The sequence below is a fragment of the Nesoenas mayeri genome (genome assembly GCF_963082525.1).
Source record: "Nesoenas mayeri genome assembly, chromosome: 32".
In the NCBI taxonomy this organism is placed as follows: Eukaryota; Metazoa; Chordata; class Aves; order Columbiformes; family Columbidae; genus Nesoenas; species Nesoenas mayeri.
The window spans coordinates 479,473-501,280 of NC_137570.1; the positions used below are offsets into that span (position 1 = coordinate 479,473).

General features: G+C 61.8%; 1 protein-coding gene across 1 annotated transcript in view; it reads right to left on the minus strand.

Moving 5' to 3' along the window:
• LOC308051136 (protein spinster homolog 1-like) overlaps positions 1-21,808 on the minus strand; it is a 44,050-nt gene that overhangs the window by 6,809 nt on the left and 15,433 nt on the right. Inside the window, exons 6-10 of the mRNA XM_080361451.1 lie at positions 20,875-20,941; positions 18,711-18,863; positions 15,134-15,289; positions 5,539-5,604; positions 3,322-3,420 (exon numbers count right to left, since the gene is read on the minus strand). Of these exons, the coding sequence (XP_080217577.1) occupies positions 3,322-3,420; positions 5,539-5,604; positions 15,134-15,289; positions 18,711-18,863; positions 20,875-20,941 (541 nt within the window). The remainder of the gene's footprint in view (positions 1-3,321; positions 3,421-5,538; positions 5,605-15,133; positions 15,290-18,710; positions 18,864-20,874; positions 20,942-21,808) is intronic.

Here is a 21,808-nt window from a genome sequence, read left to right on the forward strand (position 1 = left end):
TGACCCCCCAGTTCATCCCAGTGACTCCCAGTTCATCCCAGTGCCCCCCCAGTCCATCCCAGTTCATCCCAGTTCATCCCAGTGACCCCCCCAGGGACTCCCAGTTCATCCCAGGGACTCCCAGTTCATCCCAGTGACCCCCCAGTTCATCCCAGTGACTCCCAGCTCATCCCAGTGACCCCCCAGTGACTCCCAGTTCATCCCAGTTCATCCCAGTGACCCCCCCAGGGACTCCCAGTTCATCCCAGGGACTCCCAGTTCATCCCAGTGACCCCCCCAGGGACTCCCAGTTCATACCAGTGACTCCCAGTTCATCCCAGTGACCCCCCAGTTCATCCCAGTGACTCCCAGTTCATCCCAGTTCATCCCAGTGACCCTCCAGTTCATCCCAGTGACTCCCAGTTCATCCCAGTGACCCCCCCAGGGACTCCCAGTTCATCCCAGTGCATCCCAGTGACCCCCCCAGTGACTCCCAGTTCATCCCAGTGACCCCCCCAGGGACTCCCAGTTCATCCCAGTGACTTCCAGTGCCCCCCAGTCCCACCCAGTGACTCCCAGTTCATCACAGTGCCCCCCCAGTTCATCCCAGTCCCTCCCAGTTCATCCCAGTGCCCCCCAGTTTGGTTCCCAGTTCATCCCAGTGCCCCCCCAGTTCATCCCAGTGCCCCCCAGTGACTCCCAGTTCATCCCAGTGTCCCCCCAGTTCATCCCAGTGACTCCCAGTTCATCCCAGTGTCCCCCCAGTTCATCCCAGTGACTCCCAGTTCATCCCAGTGTCCCCCCAGTTCATCCCAGTGACCCCCAGTTCATCCCAGTGCCCCCCCAGTTTGGTTCTCAGTTCATCCCAGTGACTCCCCAGTGCCCCCCCAGTCCATCCCAGTTCATCCCAGTGACTCCCCAGTGCCCCCCAGTCCCTCCCAGTTCATCCCAGTGCCCCCCAGTTTGGTTCCCAGTCCATCCCAGTGCCCCCCCAGTTCATCCCAGTGCCCCCCAGTGACTCCCAGTTCATCCCAGTTCCCCCCCAGTCCCTTCCAGTTCATCCCAGTGACTCCCCAGTCCATCCCAGTGACCCCCCAGTTTATCCCAGTGACTCCCCAGTTCATCCCAGTGACCCCCCAGTTCATCCCAGTTCCCCCCAGTTCATCCCAGTTCATCCCAGTGACTCCCAGTTTATCCCAGTTCATCCCAGTGACCCCCCAGTTCATCCCAGTGACTCCCAGTTCATCCCAGTTCCCCCCAGTTCATCCCAGTTCATCCCAGTGACTCCCAGTTTATCCCAGTTCATCCCAGTGACCCCCTAGTTCATCCCAGTGACTCCCAGTCCATCCCAGTGACCCCCAGTCCATCCCAGTGACCCCCCAGTTCATCCCAGTCCATCCCAGTGACTCCCAGTGACCCCCCCAGTCCATCCCAGTGACCCCCCAGTTCATCCCAGTGACTCCCAGTCCATCCCAGTGACCCCCAGTTTGGTTCCCAGTTCATCCCAGTTCCCCCCCTGTCCATCCCAGTTCATCCCAGTGACTCCCAGTTCATCCCAGCGCCCCCCAGTTTGGTTCCCAGTTCATCCCAGTTCATCCCAGTGACTCCCAGTTTATCCCAGTGCCCCCCCAGTTCATCCCAGGGACTCCCAGTTTATCCCAGTGCCCCCCCAGTTCATCCCAGTGACTCCCAGTTCATCCCAGTGCCCCCCCAGTTCATCCCAGGGACTCCCAGTTCCCCTCCAGTCCTTCCCAATGCCCCTCCAATTTATCCCAGTCCATCCCAGTTCATCCCAGTGACCCCCCAGTTTGGTTCTCAGTTCATCCCAGTGACTCCCAGTGCCCCCCCAGTCCATCCCAGTTCATCCCAGTGACTCCCCAGTGCCCCCCAGTCCCTCCCAATCCCTCCCAGTTCATCCCAGTGCCCCCCAGTTTGGTTCCCAGTTCATCCCAGTTCCCCCCCAGTCCCTCCCAGTGACTCCCAGTTCATCCCAGTGACTCCCCAGTTTATCCCAGTGACCCCTCCAGTTCATCCCAGTGACCCCCCAGTTGATCCCAGTGACTCCCCAGTTCATCCCAGTGCCCCCCAGTTTGGTTCCCAGTGACTCCCAGTGCCCCCCAGTTCATCCCAGTGCCCGCCCAGTGACTCCCAGTTCATCCCAGTGCCCCCCCAGTTTAACCCAGTGCCCCCAGTTTGGTTCCCAGTGACTCCCAGTGCCCCCCAGTTCATCCCAGTGACTCCCAGTTTGGTTCCCAGTTCATCCCAGTGACTCCCAGTTCATCCCAGTGCCCCCCCAGTTCATCCTAGTGACCCCCAGTTCATCCCAGTGCCCCCCAGTTCATCCCAGTGACTTCCAGTTTATCCCAGTGACCCCCAGTTTATCACAGTGACCCCCCAGTTCATCCCAGTGACTCCCAGTTCCCCTCCAGTCCTTCCCAATGCCCCCCCAGTTCATCCCAGTGCCCCCCCAGTTTGGTTCCCAGTGACTCCCCAATGTCCCCAATGTCCCCATTGTCCCCATTGCCCCCAATGCCCCCATTGTCCCCATCGCCCCCATTGCCCCCATTGCCCCCATTATCCCCATTGTCCCCAATGTCCCCATTGTCCCCAATGCCCCCATTGTCCCCATTGCCCCCAATGTCCCCATTGCCCCCATTGCCCCCAATGTCCCCATTGCCCCCATTGCCCCCATTGCCCCCATTGCCCCCATTATCCCCATTGTCCCCATTGCCCCCAATGTCCCCATTGCCCCCATTACCCCCAATGCCCCCAATGTCCCCATTGCCCCCATTGCCCCCAATGTCCCCATTGCCCCCATTGCCCCCAATGCCCCCAATGTCCCCATTGTCCCCATCGTCCCCATTGCCCCCATTGCCCCCATTGTCCCCACTGCCCCCATTGCCCCCAATGTCCCCATTGACCCCAATGTCCCCATTGCCCCCAATGTCCCCATTGCCCCCAATGTCCCCATTGTCCCCATTGCCCCCAATGTCCCCCTCACTCCCATTGCCCCCAATGTCCCCAATGTCCCCCATTGCCCCCAATGTCCCCATTGACCCCATTGCCCCCAATGTCCCCATCGCCCCCATTACCCCCAATGCCCCCAATGTCCCCCATTGCCCCCATTGTCCCCAATGTCCCCATTGTCCCCATTGCCCCCATTGCCCCCATTACCCCCAATGTCCCCATTGCCCCCATTGCCCCCAATGTCCCCATTGCCCCCAATGCCCCCAATGTCCCCATTGCCCCCATTGCCCCCATTGCCCCCAATGTCCCCATTGCCCCCATTGTCCCCAATGTCCCCATCGCCCCCATTGCCCCCCAGTCCAAACCAGTCCGTACCAGTCCCAGCAGGTAGGGGCTGCCCGCGTCCCCCAGCAGATGCGCCACCCCCACCTGCAGCGCCGACGCCGTCGAGCGGCGACACGGGGGCACCACCGTCTGCCCACACAGGTCATGGGGTCAGGGGTCACCAGGGGTCACGGGGTCATCAGGGGTCACGGGGTCATCAGGGGTCACGGGGTCACCGGGGGTCATGGGGTCATCAGGGGGCATGGGGTCACCGGGGGCCACGGGGTCACCAGGGGTCACCAGGGGTCATGGGGTCACCAGGGTCATGGGCTCATCAGGGGGCATGGGGTCACCGGGGGTCACGGGGTCACCGGGGGTCACCAGGGTCATGGGGTCACCGGGATCGCCAGGGTCACCGGGGGTCATGGGGTCACCAGGGGTCATGGGGTCACCGGGGTCATAAGGGGTGCGGGGGTCACTGGGGGTCACAGGGTCACCGGGGGTCACGGAGTCACTAGGGGTCACCAGGTCACCGGGGTCACTGGGGGTCATGGGGTCACCAGGGTCAGCGGGGGTCATGGGGTCACCAGGGGTCATGGGGTCACCGGGGTCACCAGGGGTCACGGGGGTCACCGAGGGTCAGGGGGTCACTGGGGGTCATGGGGTCACCAGGGGTCATGGGGTCACCAGGGGTCACCAGGGGTCACCGAGGGTCAGGGGGTCACCGGGGGTCATGGGGTCACCAGGGGTCACCAGGGGTAACCAGGGTCATCAGGGGTCACCAGGGGACACGGGGTCACCGGGTGTCATGGGGTCACGAGGGTCACCAGGGGTCATGAGGTCACCAGGGGTCACCCAGTGTCCTCACAGGGTCCCCATTACCCCCCAGTGTCCCCAATACCCCACATTGCCCCTAGTGGCCTCATTACCCCCCAAGTGCCCCCATTACCCCCCCGTGTCCCCCCAGTGTCCCCAATGGCCCCCAGAGTCCCCCCAATGTCCCCATTGCCCCCCATTGCCTCATTACCCCCCAGTGTCCCCCCAGTGTCCCCAATGGCCCCCAGAGTCCCCCCAATGTCCCCATTGCCCCCCATTGCCTCATTACCCCCCAGTGTCCCCCCAGTGTCCCCAATGGCCCCCAGAGTCCCCCCAATGTCCCCATTGCCCCCCATTGCCTCATTACCCCCCAGTGTCCCCCCAGTGTCCCCAATGGCCCCCAGAGTCCCCCCAATGTCCCCATTGCCCCCCATTGCCTCATTACCCCCCAGTGTCCCCACAGGGTCCCCATTACCCCCCAGTGTCCCCATTGCCCCCAGGGTCCCCAATGTCCCCCAGGGTCCCAAATGTCCCCCAATGTCCCCCAAGTGTCTCCACAGTGTCCCCATTACCCCACAGTGTCCCCCAAGTGCCCCCAATGCCCCCATATCCCCCATGTCCCCCCAATGTCCCCAAGTCCCCATTGTCCCCATTGCCCCCATTGTCCCCAATGTCCCCATTGCCCCCAATGTCCCCATTGCCCCCATTGCCCCCAATGTCCCCATTGCCCCCAATGTCCCCATTGTCCCCATTGTCCCCATTGTCCCCATCACCCCCATTGCCCCCAATGTCCCCATTGCCCCCAATGTCCCCATTGCCCCCATTGTCCCCATTGCCCCCAATGTCCCCATTGTTCCTAATGTCCCCATTGCCCCCAATGTCCCCATTGCCCCCATTGTCCCCATTGCCCCCAATGTCCCCATTGCCCCCAATGGCCCCATTGCCCCCAATGTCCCCAATGTCCCCATTGCCCCCAATGTCCCCATTGCCCCCATCGCCCCCAATGTCCCCAATGCCCCCATCGCCCCCAATGCCCCCATTGCCCCCAATGTCCCCAATGCCCCCATCCCCCCCAATGTCCCCATCGCCCCCAATGTCCCCAATGTCCCCATTGCCCCCATCGCCCCCAATGTCCCCATTGCCCCCAATGTCCCCAATGCCCCCATCCCCCCCAATGTCCCCATCGCCCCCAATGTCCCCAATGTCCCCATTGCCCCCATCGCCCCCAATGTCCCCATTGCCCCCATTGCCCCCAATGTCCCCATTGCCCCCATTGCCCCCAATGTCCCCAATGTCCCCATTGCCCCCATCGCCCCCAATGTCCCCATTGTCCCCAATGTCCCCATTGCCCCCATTGCCCCCATCGCCCCCAATGTCCCCATTACCCCCATTGCCCCCATTGCCCCCATCGCCCCCAATGTCCCCATTGTCCCCAATGTCCCCATGTCCCACCAGCAGGATATCGGCCACCAGCGCCCAGTTCAGCGACAGCAGCGTCTCCCCCACGAAGATGAAAACCTGGGGGGCACGGGGGTCACACGGGGTCACACGGGGTCACCGGGGTCAGATGGGGTCACGGGGTCACTTGGGGTCACACGGGGTCACAGGGTCACATGGGGTCACATGGGGTCATGGGGTCACATGGGGTCACACAGAGTCACATGGGGTCACAGGGTCACATGGGGTCACATGGGGTCATGGGGGTCACACGGGGTCACAGGGGTCAAGGTGGCATCGTGACCCCGGTGACGCCATCGTCCCCCATTGTCCCCTATAGCCCGTGACCTCCAATGACCCCAGAACCCCCTATAACCCCCTATAGCCCCATAACCCCATAGACCCCAGTACCCCCCCCCACTCCCATAACCCCCCATATCCCCATAACCCCCTATAACCCCACAACCCCCATAATCCCCTATAGCCCCATAACCCCCTATAACCCCACAACCCCCATAATCCCCTATAGCCCCAGAACCCCCTATAACCCCACAACCCCCATAATCCCCTATAGCCCCATAACCCCCTATAACCCCACAACCCCCATAATCCCCTATAGCCCCATAACCCCCTATAACCCCACAACCCCCATAATCCCCTATAGCCCCATAACCCCCTATAACCCCACAACCCCCATAATCCCCTATAGCCCCAGAACCCCCTATAACCCCACAACCCCCATAATCCCCTATAGCCCCATAACCCCCTATAACCCCACAACCCCCATAATCCCCTATAGCCCCATAACCCCCTATAACCCCACAACCCCCATAATCCCCTATAGCCCCATAACCCCCTATAACCCCACAACCCCCATAATCCCCTATAGCCCCATAACCCCCTATAACCCCACAACCCCCATAATCCCCTATAGCCCCATAACCCCCTATAACCCCACAACCCCCATAATCCCCTATAGCCCCATAACCCCCTATAACCCCACAACCCCCATAATCCCCTATAGCCCCATAACCCCCTATAACCCCACAACCCCCATAATCCCCTATAGCCCCATAACCCCCTATAACCCCACAACCCCCATAATCCCCTATAGCCCCATAACCCCCTATAACCCCACAACCCCCATAATCCCCTATAGCCCCATAACCCCCTATAACCCCACAACCCCCATAATCCCCTATAGCCCCATAACCCCCTATAACCCCACAACCCCCATAATCCCCTATAGCCCCATAACCCCCTATAACCCCACAACCCCCATAATCCCCTATAGCCCCATAACCCCCTATAACCCCACAACCCCCATAATCCCCTATAGCCCCATAACCCCAACACCCCCCCCACCCCCATGACCCCCATAACCCCTCCACCTCCATAACCCCAATACCCCCCATACCCCCAAAACCCCCATAACCCCCCATATCCCCAATACCCCCATAACCCCCTATAACCTTATGACCCCCAATGACACCCCATAACCCCATAACCCCCATAATCCCTTATAACCCCAATAACCCCAATACCCCCCCACCCCCATGACCCCCCCACCCCCATATCCCCCATAACCCCCATGACCCCCATAACCCCATAGACCCCCAATACCCCCCCCACCCCCATAACCCCCATAACCCCAATACCCCTATAACCTTATGACCCCCAATGACCCCCTATAACCCCAATACACCCATAACCCCCATGACCCCCATAAACCCCAATACCCCCATGACCCCCCATATCCCCATAACCCCCTATAGTCCCATAACCCCAACACCCCCAATACCCCCCCACCCCCATAACCCCAATACCCCCATAACCCCCTATAACCCCATAACACCCATAACCCCCCATATTCCCATAACCCCCATGACCCCAACAACCCCCCCACCCCCATGACCCCCATGACCCCCCCACTCTATAACCCCCCATGACCCCCATAACCCCAACACCCCCCCCACCCCCATGACCCCCATGCCCCCCATAACCCCAATACCCCCCCCACCCCCATAACCCCCATAACCCCAATACCCCCCCCACCCCCATGACCCCCATGCCCCCCATGCCCCCCATGCCCCCCCCACCCCCATGACCCCCATAACCCCAATACCCCCCCCACCCCCATGACCCACATAACCCCCATAACCCCAATACCCCCCCCACCCCCATGCCCCCCATAACCCCCATAACCCCAATACCCCCCCCACCCCCATGACCCCCATAACCCCCATAACCCCAATACCCCCCCCACCCCCATGCCCCCCATAACCCCAATACCCCCCCCACCCCCATGCCCCCCATAACCCCCATAACCCCAATACCCCCCCCACCCCCATGACCCCCATAACCCCCATAACCCCAATACCCCCCCCACCCCCATGACCCCCATAACCCCCATAACCCCAATACCCCCCCCACCCCTATGACCCCCATAACCCCAATACCCCCATGACCCCCATGACCCCCATAACCCCCATAACCCCAATACCCCCATGACCCCCATGACCCCCATAATCCCCATAACCCCAATACCCCCCCCACCCCCATGACCCCCATGCCCCCCATAACCCCAATACCCCCCCCACCCCCATAACCCCCATAACCCCCATAACCCCAATACCCCCCTCACCCCCATGACCCCCATGACCCCCATAACCCCAATACCCCCCCCACCCCTATGACCCCCATAACCCCAATATCCCCCCCACCCCCATGACCCCCATAACCCCCATAACCCCAATACCCCCCCCACCCCCATAACCCCCATAACCCCAATACCCCCCCCACCCCCATAACCCCCATGACCCCCATAACCCCCATAACCCCAATACCCCCCCCCACCCCCATGACCCCCATAATCCCCATAACCCCAATACCCCCCCCACCCCCATGACCCCCATAACCCCCATAACCCCAATACCCCCCCCACCCCCATAACCCCCATAACCCCAATACCCCCCCCACCCCCATAACCCCCATGACCCCCATAACCCCCATAACCCCAATACCCCCCCCACCCCCATGACCCCCATAACCCCCATACCCCCAATACCCCCATGACCCCCATAACCCCCATAACCCCAATACCCCCCCCACCCCCATGACCCCCATAATCCCCATAACCCCAATATCCCCCCCACCCCCATGACCCCCATGCCCCCCATAACCCCAATACCCCCCCCACCCCCATGACCCCCATGCCCCCCATAACCCCAATACCCCCCCCACCCCCATGACCCCCATAACCCCCATAACCCCAATACCCCCCCCACCCCCATGACCCCCATGCCCCCATAACCCCAATACCCCCATGACCCCCATAATCCCCATAACCCCAATACTCCCCCCACCCCCATGACCCCCATGCCCCCCATAACCCCAATACCCCCCCCACCCCCATGACCCCCATAACCCCCATAACCCCAACACCCCCCCCACCCCCATGACCCCCATAACCCCAATACCCCCCCCACCCCCATGACCCCCATAACCCCAATACCCCCCCCACCCCCATGACCCCCATAACCCCCATAACCCCCATAACCCCAATACCCCCCCCACCCCCATGACCCCCATGCCCCCCATAACCCCAATACCCCCCCCACCCCCATGACCCCCATAACCCCAATACCCCCCCACCCCCATGACCCCCATAATCCCCATAACCCCAATACCCCCCCCACCCCCATGACCCCCATAACCCCAATACCCCCCCCACCCCCATAACCCCCATGACCCCCATAACCCCCATAACCCCAATACCCCCATGACCCCCATGACCCCCATAACCCCCATAACCCCAATACCCCCCCCACCCCCATGACCCCCATAACCCCCATAACCCCAATACCCCCCCCACCCCCATAACCCCCATAACCCCCATAACCCCAATACCCCCCCCACCCCCATGACCCCCATAACCCCCATAACCCCAATACCCCCCCCACCCCCATGACCCCCATAACCCCCATAACCCCAATACCCCCATGACCCCCATGACCCCCATAACCCCCATAACCCCAATACCCCCCCCACCCCCATAACCCCCATAACCCCAATACCCCCCCCACCCCCATGACCCCCATAACCCCCATAACCCCAATACCCCCCCCACCCCCATGACCCCCATGCCCCCCATAACCCCAATACCCCCCCCACCCCCATGACCCCCATAACCCCCATAACCCCAATACCCCCATGACCCCCATGACCCCCATGCCCCCCATAACCCCAATACCCCCCTCACCCCCATGACCCCCATGCCCCCCATAACCCCAATACCCCCCCCACCCCTATGACCCCCATAACCCCCATAACCCCAATACCCCCCCCACCCCCATAACCCCCATAACCCCAATACCCCCCCCACCCCCATAACCCCCATAACCCCAATACCCCCCCCACCCCCATAACCCCCATGACCCCCATAACCCCCATAACCCCAATACCCCCCCCACCCCCATGACCCCCATGCCCCCCATAACCCCAATACCCCCCCCACCCCCATGACCCCCATAACCCCCATAACCCCAATACCCCCCCCACCCCCATGACCCCCATAATCCCCATAACCCCAATACCCCCCCCACTCCCATGACCCCCATAACCCCAATACCCCCCCCACCCCCATGACCCCCATAACCCCAATACCCCCAATACCCCCATGACCCCCATGCCCCCCATGCCCCCCATGCCCCCCCCGCCCCCCCCACTCACGTAAGCGGCGGGGGGGCAGGGCCGGGCGCACAGCAGCGCCAGCAGCAGGCAGGGGGCGGCCCCCAGCACCCCTCCCCCGCACAGCAGCGGGTCCCCCCGGGGGGTCAGGGGGCGGAGCCAACGCGACAGCCCCGCCCCCAGCCCCACCCCCAGCACCCCCGACACGCACGTCAGCAGCCCGAACAGCAGGCTGGGGGCACAGGGCAAAGGTCATGGGGGGGGATGGGGGGGTCATAGGGGTCAGGGGTCACCCCATTGATCCCATTGTCCCCATTGATCCCATTGGTCTATTGTCCCCAGTGTCCCATTATCCCCATTGTCCCATTGTCCCCAGTGTCCCATTGATCCCATTGTCCCCATTGATCCCATTGGTCTATTGTCCCCATTGTCCCATTATCCCCATTGTCCCATTGTCCCCATTGTCCCATTGTCCCCAGTGTCCCATTAACCCCATTGTCCCATTGACCCCATTGTCCCATTGACCCCATTGTCCCATTAACCCCATTGTCCCCATTGTCCCATTATCCCCATTAACCCATTATCCCCATTGTCCCCATTATCTCATTATCCCCGTTAACCCATTGTCCCCATTGTCCCCTTTGTCCCATTATCCCATTGTCCCCATTGATCCCCATTATCCCCATTGATCCCCATTATCCCATTGTCCCCATTGATCCCATCAACCCCATTGTCCCCATTGATCCCATTAACTCCATTGTCCCCATTACCCCCATTAACCCCATTGTCCCATTGATCCCATTGTCCCATTGTCCCCATTGATCCATTAACCCCATTGTCCCATTGATCCCATTGTCCCATTGTCCCCATTGACCCATTAACCCCATTGTCCCCATTATCTCATTATCCCCGTTAACCCATTGTCCCCATTGTCCCCTTTGTCCCATTATCCCATTGTCCCCATTGATCCCCATTATCCCATTGTCCCCATTGATTCCATCAACCCCATTGTCCCCATTGATCCCATTGGTCTATTGTCCCCATTGTCCCATTATCCCCATTGTCCCATTGTCCCCAGTGTCCCATTAACCCCATTGTCCCATTGACCCCATTGTCCCATTGATCCCATTGTCCCATTGACCCCATTGTCCCATTGATCCCATTGTCCCATTGATCCCATTGTCCCATTGTCCCCATTGACCCATTGTCCCCAGTGTCCCATTAACCCCATTGTCCCATTGACCCCATTGTCCCATTGACCCCATTGTCCCATTGTCCCCATTGACCCATTAACCCCATTGTCCCATTGATCCCATTGTCCCATTGACCCCATTGTCCCATTGATCCCATTGTCCCATTGATCCTATTGTCCCATTGTCCCCATTGACCCATTAACCCCATTGTCCCATTGATCCCATTGTCCCCATTGATCCCATTAACCCCATTGTCCCCATTGTCCCATTATCCCCATTAACCCATTATCCCCATTGTCCCCATTATCTCATTATCCCCGTTAACCCATTGTCCCCATTGTCCCCTTTGTCCCATTATCCCATTGTCCCCATTGATCCCCATTATCCCCATTATCCCATTGTCCCCATTGATCCCATCAACCCCATTGTCCCCATTGATCCCATTAACTCCATTGTCGCCATTACCCCCATTAACCCCAGTGTCCCCATCAGCCCCATTGATCCCATTAACCCCATTGTCCCCATTGATCCCATTACCCCATGATCCTCATTGTCCCCATCACCCCCATTGATCCCATCACCCCATCCCCCCATTATCCCATTGTCCCCATTGATCCCATTACCCCATGACTCCCATTGATCCCATGACCCCATCACCCCCATTGATCCCATGACCCCATTGATCCCATTGTCCCCATTGATCCCATTGTCCCCACTGTCCCCATCACCCCCATTGACCCCATCACCCCCATTGTCCCCATGGCCCCATTGCCCCATCACCCCCATTGTCCCCATTGCCCCCATTGTCCCCACCGCCCCCATTGCCCCCATTGACCCCATCGCCCCCATTGACCCCATCGCCCCCATTGACCCCATCACCCCCATTGATCCCATTATCCCCTTTATCCCATTGTCCCCATTACCCCATCACCCCCATTGATCCCATGACCCCATTGATCCCATTGTCCCCATTACCCCATCACCCCCATTGATCCCATTGATCCCATTACCCCATCATTGCCATTGACCCCATCACCCCATTGATCCCATTGTCCCCATTGTCCCCATCACTCCCATTGTCCCCATTACCCCCCTTGACCCCATTGTCCCCATTACCCCATCACCCCCATTGACCCCATCACCCCCATTGTCCCCACCACCCCCATTGATCCCATGACCCCATTACCCCATCAACCCCATTGATCCCATCACCCCCATTGATCCCATTACCCCCATTGATCCCATTACCCCCATTACCCCATCACCCCCATTGACCCTATCACCCCCATTGATCCCATTGTCCCCACCACCGCCATTGACCCCATGACCCCCATTGACCCCATTGTCCCCACTGCCCCCATTGCCCCATCACCCCCATTGACCCCGTTGCCCCATCACCCCCATTGACCCCATCACCCCCATTGATCCCATGACTCCATCACCCCCATTGACCCCATCACCCCCATTGTCCCCATGGCCCCATCACCCCCATTGTCCCCATGGCCCCATCACCCCCATTGTCCCCATCACCCCCATTGATCCCATCACCCCCATTGTCCCCATTGATCTCATTGTCTCCATTATCCCCATTGCCCCATCAGCCCCATTGTCCCCATTGATCCCATTGTCCCCATTGCCCCCATCACCCCCATTGTCCCCATTGCCCCCATTGTCCCCACTGTCTCCATCACCCCCATTGTCCCCATGACCCCATCACCCCCATTGACCCATCACCCCCATTGATCCCATTGATCCCATTGTCCCCATCACCCCCATTGTCCCCAATGTCCCCATCACCCCCATTGTCCCCATCGATCCCATTGTCCCCAATGTCCCCATTGTCCCTATTGTTCCCATTGTCCCCATTGCCTCCATTGCCCCCATTGTCCCCAATGCTCCCATTGTCCCCAATGCTCCCATTGTCCCCATTGTCCCCATTGCCCCCATTGATCCCATCACCCCCATTAATCCCATTACCCCCATTATCCCATTGTCCCCATTACCCCATCACCCCATTGATCCCATTAACCCCATTAACGCCATTGTCCCCATCACCCCCATTGATCCCATTATCCCCTTTATCCCACTGTCCCCAATGTCTCCATCACTCCCATTGCCCCCATTGCCCCCACCGCCCCCATTGTCCCCAATGTCCCCATTGCCCTCATTGACCCCATCACCCCCATTGCCCCCATTGCCCCCATTGTCCCCACTGTCCCCATCACCCCCAATGTCCCCATCACCCCCATTGATCCCATGACCCCATTGCCCCCATTGACCCCATCGTCCCCATTACCCCCATTGATCCCATTGTCCCCATGACCCCATTGTCCCCAATGTCCCCATTGCCCCCAATGTCCCCATTGCCCCCTATGTCCCCATTGCCCCCATTGACCCCATTGCCCCCAATGTCCCCATTGCCTCCAATGTCCCCATCACCCCCATTGTCCCCATCACCCCCATTGACCCCATTGTCCCCATTGCCCCCAATGTCCCCATCACCCCCATTGTCCCCATCACCCCCATTGACCCCATTGTCCCCATTGCCCCCTATGTCCCCATTATCCCCAATGTCCCCATCACCCCCATTGTCCCCATCACCCCCATTGACCCCATTGTCCCCACCGCCCTCAATGTCCCCATTGCCCCCAATGTCCCCATTGCCCCCAATGTCCCCAATGCCCCCATCGACCCCATCACTGCCATTGCCCCCAATGTCCCCATTGCCCCCAATGTCCCCATTGCCCCCATTGCCCCCAATGTCCCCAATGTCCCCATTGCCCCCAATGTCCCCATTACCCCCAATGTCCCCATTGCCCCCAATGTCCCCAATGTCCCCATTGCCCCCATCGACCCCATCACCCCCATCGCCCCCAATGTCCCCATTGCCCCCAATGTCCCCATTGCCCCCATCGACCCCATCACCCCCATCGCCCCCAATGTCCCCATTGCCCCCAATGTCCCCATTACCCCCATTGCCCCATCGCCCCCATTGTCCCCATTGCCCCCATCGACCCCATCACCCCCATTGCCCCCAATGTCCCCATTGCCCCCATCACCCCCAATGTCCCCATTGCCCCCAATGTCCCCATTGCCCCCAATGTCCCCATTGTCCCCATTGCCCCCATCACCCCCAATGTCCCCATTGCCCCCAATGTCCCCATTGCCCCCAATGTCCCCATTGCCCCCAATGTCCCCATTGTCCCCATTGTCCCCATTGCCCCCATTGCCCCCATCGCCCCCATTGACCCCATTGTCCCCATTGCCCCCAATGTCCCCATTACCCCCATTGTCCCCATCACCCCCATTGACCCCATTGTCCCCATTGCCCCCAATGTCCCCATCACCCCCATTGTCCCCATCACCCCCATTGACCCCATTGTCCCCATTGCCCCCTATGTCCCCATTATCCCCAATGTCCCCATCACCCCCATTGTCCCCATCACCCCCATTGACCCCATTGTCCCCACCGCCCTCAATGTCCCCATTACCCCCAATGTCCCCATTGCCCCCAATGTCCCCATTGCCCCCATTGCCCCCAATGTCCCCAATGTCCCCATTGCCCCCAATGTCCCCATTGCCCCCATTGCCCCCATTGCCCCCAATGTCCCCATTGCCCCCATTGCCCCCATCGCCCCCATTGTCCCCAATGTCCCCATTGCCCCCATTGCCCCCATCGCCCCCATTGTCCCCATCCCCCCCATTGTCCCCACCGCCCCCATTGCCACCTCTCGTTGCCGTGGCAGCGCGGCCCCTGGTGGCAGGGGGGCAGGTCCCCGGCGGCCACGCGGCAGCGCTGCAGGAACGCGGGGGCCCAGAGCGCCAGCGCCCCCGTCACGAACGCCACGGCCGTGAACCCCAGCGACGACAGCGCCAGCGTGCGGCTGCACACGGGGCGCCCGTCACACCACGGGACACCCCGGGACACCCCATGACACCCCTGGGGACACCCCAGGACACCCCCATGGAATGTGGGGACACCCCATCACACCCCTGGGGACACCCCTGGGGACACCCCATGACACCCCATGACACCCCTGGGGACACCCCATGACACCCCCATGGAATGTGGGGACACCCCATGACACCCCATGACACCCCAGGACACCCCTGGGACACCCCTGGGGACACCCCATGACACCCCAGGACACCCCTGGGGACACCCCATGACACCCCCATGGAATGTGGGGACACCCCATGACACCCCAGGACACCCCTGGGGACACCCCTGGGGACACCTCTGGGGACACCCCTGGGACACCCCTGGGGACACCCCATGACACCCCCATGGAATGTGGGGACACCCCATGACACCCCATGACACCCCAGGACACCCCAGGACACCCCTGGGACACCCCTGGGGACACTCCATGACACCCCATGACACCCCTGGGGACACCCCTGGAGAGACCCCTGGGGACACCCGTCACACCCATGGGACACCCCTGGGGACACCCCTGGGACACCCCATGACACCCCTGGGGACACCCCATGACACCCCTGGGACACCCCTGGGGACACCCCATGACACCCCATGACAGCCCTGGGACACCCCTGGGGACACCCCATGACACCCCATGGAATGTGGGGACACCCCATGACACCCCATGACACCCCTGGGGACACCCCTGGGGACACCCCATGACACCCCTGGGGACACCCCATGACACCCCAGGACACCCCTGGGACACCCCTGGGGACACCCCATGACACCCCATGGAATGTGGGGACACCCTTGGGAACATCAGCTGAACCCCAGGGACACCAGGTCAACACATCCCCCCAACACGACCCCCCATGTCCCCCCAGTGTCCCCATTGTCCCCCTAGATCCCCCATGTCCCCCATGTCCCCATATCCCCCGTGTCCCCAATCCCCCCTTATCCCCCTAATGTCCCCAATATCCCCATTGACCCCAATGTCCCCATATCCCCCCATGTCCCCATTGCCCCCCAATGTCCCCATGTCCCCAAATCCCCCAATGTCCCCATGCCCCCCTATGTTACCTCATATCCCCCATGTCCCCATTGTCCCCATGTCCCCAATCCCCTCTTATCACCCCATATGCCCCAATGTCCCCATCACCCCCAATGTCCCCATTGCCACCATATCTCCCATTATCCCCAATGTCCCCATTGTCCCCATTGCCCCCAATGTCCCCATTGCCCCCATTGTCCCCATCGCCCCCATTGCCCCCATTGCCCCCATTATCCCCATTGTCCCCAATGTCCCCATCGCCCCCCATTGCCCCCAATGTCCCCATTGCCCCCATTGTCCCCATTGCCCCCCATTGTCCCCATTGTCCCCATTGTCCCCATCGCCCCCATTGTCCCCATCGCCCCCATTGCCCCCAATGTCCCCATTGCCCCCAATGCCCCCATTGCCCCCATCACCCCCATCGCCCCCATTGCCCCCAATGTCCCCATCGCCCCCATTGTCCCCATTGCCCCCATTGTCCCCATTGCCCCCAATGTCCCCATTGCCCCCATTGTCCCCATTGTCCCCATCACCCCCATTGCCCCCATTGCCCCCAATGTCCCCATTGCCCCCAATGCCCCCATTGCCCCCAATGCCCCCATTGCCCCCATCACCCCCATCGCCCCCATTGCCCCCAATGTCCCCATCGCCCCCATTGTCCCCATTGCCCCCATTGTCCCCATTGTCCCCAATGTCCCCATTGCCCCCATTGTCCCCATTGTCCCCATCACCCCCATTGCCCCCATAGCCCCCATTGTCCCCCATTGTTCCATTGCCCCCCATTACCCCCATTGTCCCCATTGCCCCCATCGCCCCCAATGTCCCCATTGCCCCCATTGCCCCCATTGTCCCCATCGCCCCCATTGCCCCCATTGCCCCCATTATCCCCATTGTCCCCAATGTCCCCATTGCCCCCATTGCCCCCATCACCCCCATCGCCCCCATTGCCCCCAATGTCCCCATCGCCCCCATTGTCCCCATTGCCCCCATTGTCCCCATTGCCCCCAATGTCCCCATTGCCCCCAATGCCCCCATTGCCCCCATCACCCCCATCGCCCCCATTGCCCCCAATGTCCCCATCGCCCCCATTGTCCCCATTGCCCCCATTGTCCCCATTGTCCCCAATGTCCCCATTGCCCCCATTGTCCCCATTGTCCCCATCACCCCCATTGCCCCCATAGCCCCCATTGTCCCCCATTGTTCCATTGCCCCCCATTACCCCCATTGTCCCCATTGCCCCCATCGCCCCCAATGTCCCCATTGCCCCCATTGCCCCCATTGTCCCCATCGCCCCCATTGCCCCCATTGCCCCCATTATCCCCATTGTCCCCAATGTCCCCATTGCCCCCATTGCCCCCATTGCCCCCAATGTCCCCATTGCCCCCAATGTCTCCATTGCCCCCAATGTCCCCAATGTCCCCATTGTCCCCATTGTCCCCATCACCCCCATTGTCCCCATTGTCCCCATTGCCCCCATCACCCCCATTGTCCCCATTGTCCCCATTGCCCCCATCGCCCCCATTGCCCCCATTGTCCCCATTGTCCCCAATGTCCCCATTGCCCCCAATATCCCCATTGCCCCCATTGCCCCCATTGTCCCCATTGCCCCCCATTGCCCCCATTGCCCCCATTGCCCCCATTGTCCCCCATTGTTCCCATTGCCCCCCATTGCCCCCATTGTCCCCATTGCCCCCAATGTCCCCATTGTCCCCATTGCCCCCAATGTCCCCATTGCCCCCATTGCCCCCATTGCCCCCATCGCCCCCATTGCCCCCATTGCCCCCAATGTCCCCATTGCCCCCATTGCCCCCAATGTCCCCATTGCCCCCATTGTCCCCATCGCCCCCATTGCCCCCATTGCCCCCAATGTCCCCATTGCCCCCATTATCCCCATCGTCCCCAATGTCCCCATTGCCCCCATTGTCCCCATCGCCCCCATTGCCCCCATTGCCCCCATTGTCCCCCATTGTCCCCATTGTCCCCCATTGTCCCCATTGCCCCCATTGCCCCCATCGCCCCCATTGCCCCCATTGTCCCCAATGTCCCCATCGCCCCCCATTGCCCCCATTGTCCCCATTGCCCCCAATGTCCCCAATGTCCCCATTGCCCCCAATGTCCCCATTGCCCCCAATGTCTCCATTGCCCCCATTGCCCCCAATGTCCCCAATGTCCCCAATGTCCCCAATGTCCCCATTGTCCCCATTGCCCCCATCACCCCCATTGCCCCCAATGCCCCCATCGCCCCCATTGCCCCCATTGCCCCCAATGCCCCCATCGCCCCCATCGCCCCCATTGCCCCCATTGTCCCCAGTGTCCCCGTGTCCCTCACTTGGTGGCCAGGCGGCGCAGGTCGCTGGCCCAGCGTGTCTGTGGGGGTGGGGGGAGGGGCGCGGCGGGGGGCAGCTCCAGCCCCCCCCGGGGGGGGGTCGCTCACCAGCGTCACCAGCAGCGCCAGCGCCACCAGCCCCAGCGCCGGGGTCACCTGGGGACACGGGGGGGTCACAGGGGGTCATGGGGGGTCACCTGGGGTCACCTGGGGACATGGGGTCACATGGGGTCATGGGGGGTCACCTGGGGTCACCTGGGGACATGGGGTCACATGGGGTCATGGGGGGTCACATGGGGTCACCTGGGGTCACCTGGGGACATGGGGGGGTCACAGGGGGTCATGGGGGGTCACATGGGGTCACATGGGGACATGGGGGGGGTCACATGGGGTCATGGGGGCTCACCTGGGGACAAGGGGGGCACCTGGGGACACGGGGGGGTCACATGGGGTCATGGGGGGTCACCTGGGGTCACCTGGGGACATGGGGTCACATGTGGTCATGGGGGGTCACATGGGGTCACCTGGGGTCACCTGGGGACATGGGGTCACAGGGGGTCATGGGGGGTCACCTGGGGACAAGGGGGGCACCTGGGGACACGGGGGGGTCACATGGGGTCATGGGGGGTCACCTGGGGTCACCTGGGGACATGGGGTCACATGGGGTCATGGGGGGTCACCTGGGGTCACCTGGGGACACGGGGGGGTCACAGGGGGTCATGGGGGGTCACCTGGGGTCACATGGGGACATGGGGTCACAGGGGGTCATGGGGGGTCACATGGGGACAAGGGGGGCACCTGGGGACACAGGGGGGTCACATGGGGTCATGGGGGGTCACCTGGGGTCACCTGGGGACATGGGGTCACATGGGGTCATGGGGGGTCACATGGGGTCATGGGGGGTCACCTGGGGTCACCTGGGGACATGGGGTCACCTAGGGACATGGGGTCACATGGGGTCATGGGGGGTCACCTGGGGACACGGGGGGGTCACAGGGGGTCATGGGGGGTCACATGGGGTCACATGGGGACATGGGGGGGGTCACATGGGGTCATGGGGGCTCACCTGGGGACAAGGGGGGCACCTGGGGACACGGGGGGGGTCACATGGGGTCATGGGGGGTCATCTGGGGTCACCTGGGGACATGGGGTCACATGGGGTCATGGGGGGTCACATGGGGTCACCTGGGGTCACCTGGGGACATGGGGTCACATGGGGTCATGGGGGGTCACCTGGGGTCACCTGGGGACATGGGGTCACATGGGGTCATGGGGGGTCACATGGGGTCACCTGGGGTCACCTGGGGACATGGGGGGGGTCACAGGGGGTCATGGGGGGTCACCTGGGGTCATCTGGGGACATGGGGTCACATGGGGTCATGGGGGGTCACATGGGGTCACCTGGGGTCACCTGGGGACATGGGGGGGTCACAGGGGGTCATGGGGGGGTCACATGGGGACATGGGGTCACAAGGGGTCATGGGGGGTCACCTGGGGTCACATGGGGACATGGGGTCACAGGGGGTCATGGGGGGTCACCTGGGGACAAGGGGGGCACCTGGGGACACGGGGGGGTCACATGGGGTCATGGGGGGTCACCTGGGGTCACCTGGGGACATGGGGTCACATGGGGTCATGGGGGGTCACATGGGGTCACCTGGGGTCACCTGGGGACATGGGGGGGGTCACAGGGGGTCATGGGGGGTCACCTGGGGTCATCTGGGGACATGGGGTCACATGGGGTCATGGGGGGTCACATGGGGTCACATGGGGTCACCTGGGGACATGGGGGACAAGGGGGGTCATGGGGGGTCACCTGGGGGGGGTCATATGGGGTGTCACATGGGGACACGGGGGACAAGGGGGGGGGTCACCTGGGGGGGTCACCTGGGGACACCGGGGGGGGGGTCACCTGGGGGGTCACCTGGGGATATGGGGGGGCACAGGGGGTCATGGGGGGGTCACCTGGGGACAAGGGGACATCTGGGACCCTGTTGGGGACATTGGGGACACTGTGGGGGACATTCAAGGGTCACTGTTGGGGACACTGGGGGGTCCCAAGAGTCACTGTTGGGGACACTGGGGGGTCCCAAGGGTCCCTGTTGGGGACACTGGGGTCCCTGTGGGGGCCATTGGGGCCATTGTTGGGGACATTGGGGTCACTCACCCGCAGGGCCCAGCGCCAGTCGGTGGCCACGTCCTTGACCTTGGCCCCGATGATGTAACCCAGACCACTGCGGGACGGGGACACCATGGGGACATTGGGGACAATGGGGACAGTGGGGACAGTGGGGACATTGGGGACAATGGGGGCGATGGGGACATTGGGGGCAATGGGGACAATGGGGACAATGGGGACAATGGGGACATTGGGGACATGGGGGCAATGGGGACAATGGGGACAATGGGGACAATGGGGACAGTGGGGACGATGGGGACGATGGGGACATTGGGGACATGGGGGACAATGGGGACATGGGGGGACATGAGGGGAACCCCACAACCCCCTTCCCCAAATCCTCCCAGCCCCATTGCCCCCCATGTCCCCATAGCCCATTGTCCCCATCTCCCCATTGTCCCCCATTGTCCCCAATGTCCCCATTGTCCCCATTGCCCCCATGTCCCCAATGTCCTCATTCCCCCATTGTCACCATTGTCCCCAATGTCCCCATATCCCCCCACCCCCCCATATCCCCATGTCCCCCCATGTCCCCACATCCCACCATGTCCCCATGTCCCCCTATGTCCCCATGTCCCCCCATATCCCTCCATTGTCCCCATATCCCCCATAACCCCCAATGTCCCCAAATCCCCCCACGTCCCCCCATGTCCCCCATTGTCCCCATGTCCCCCCATAACCCCCAATGTCCCCACATCCCCCCATGTCCCATGTCCCCTCCATGTCCCCATTGTTCCTCATGCCCCCCATTGCCCTCAATGTCCCCATTGCCCCCAATGTCCCCATCACCCCCATTGCCCCCATTGCCCCCATTGCCCCCAATGTCCCCATCGCCCCCATCACCCCCATTGTCCCCAAAGTCCCCATTGTCCCCATTACCCCCAATGTCCCCATCGCCCCCATTGCCCCCAATGTCCCCATT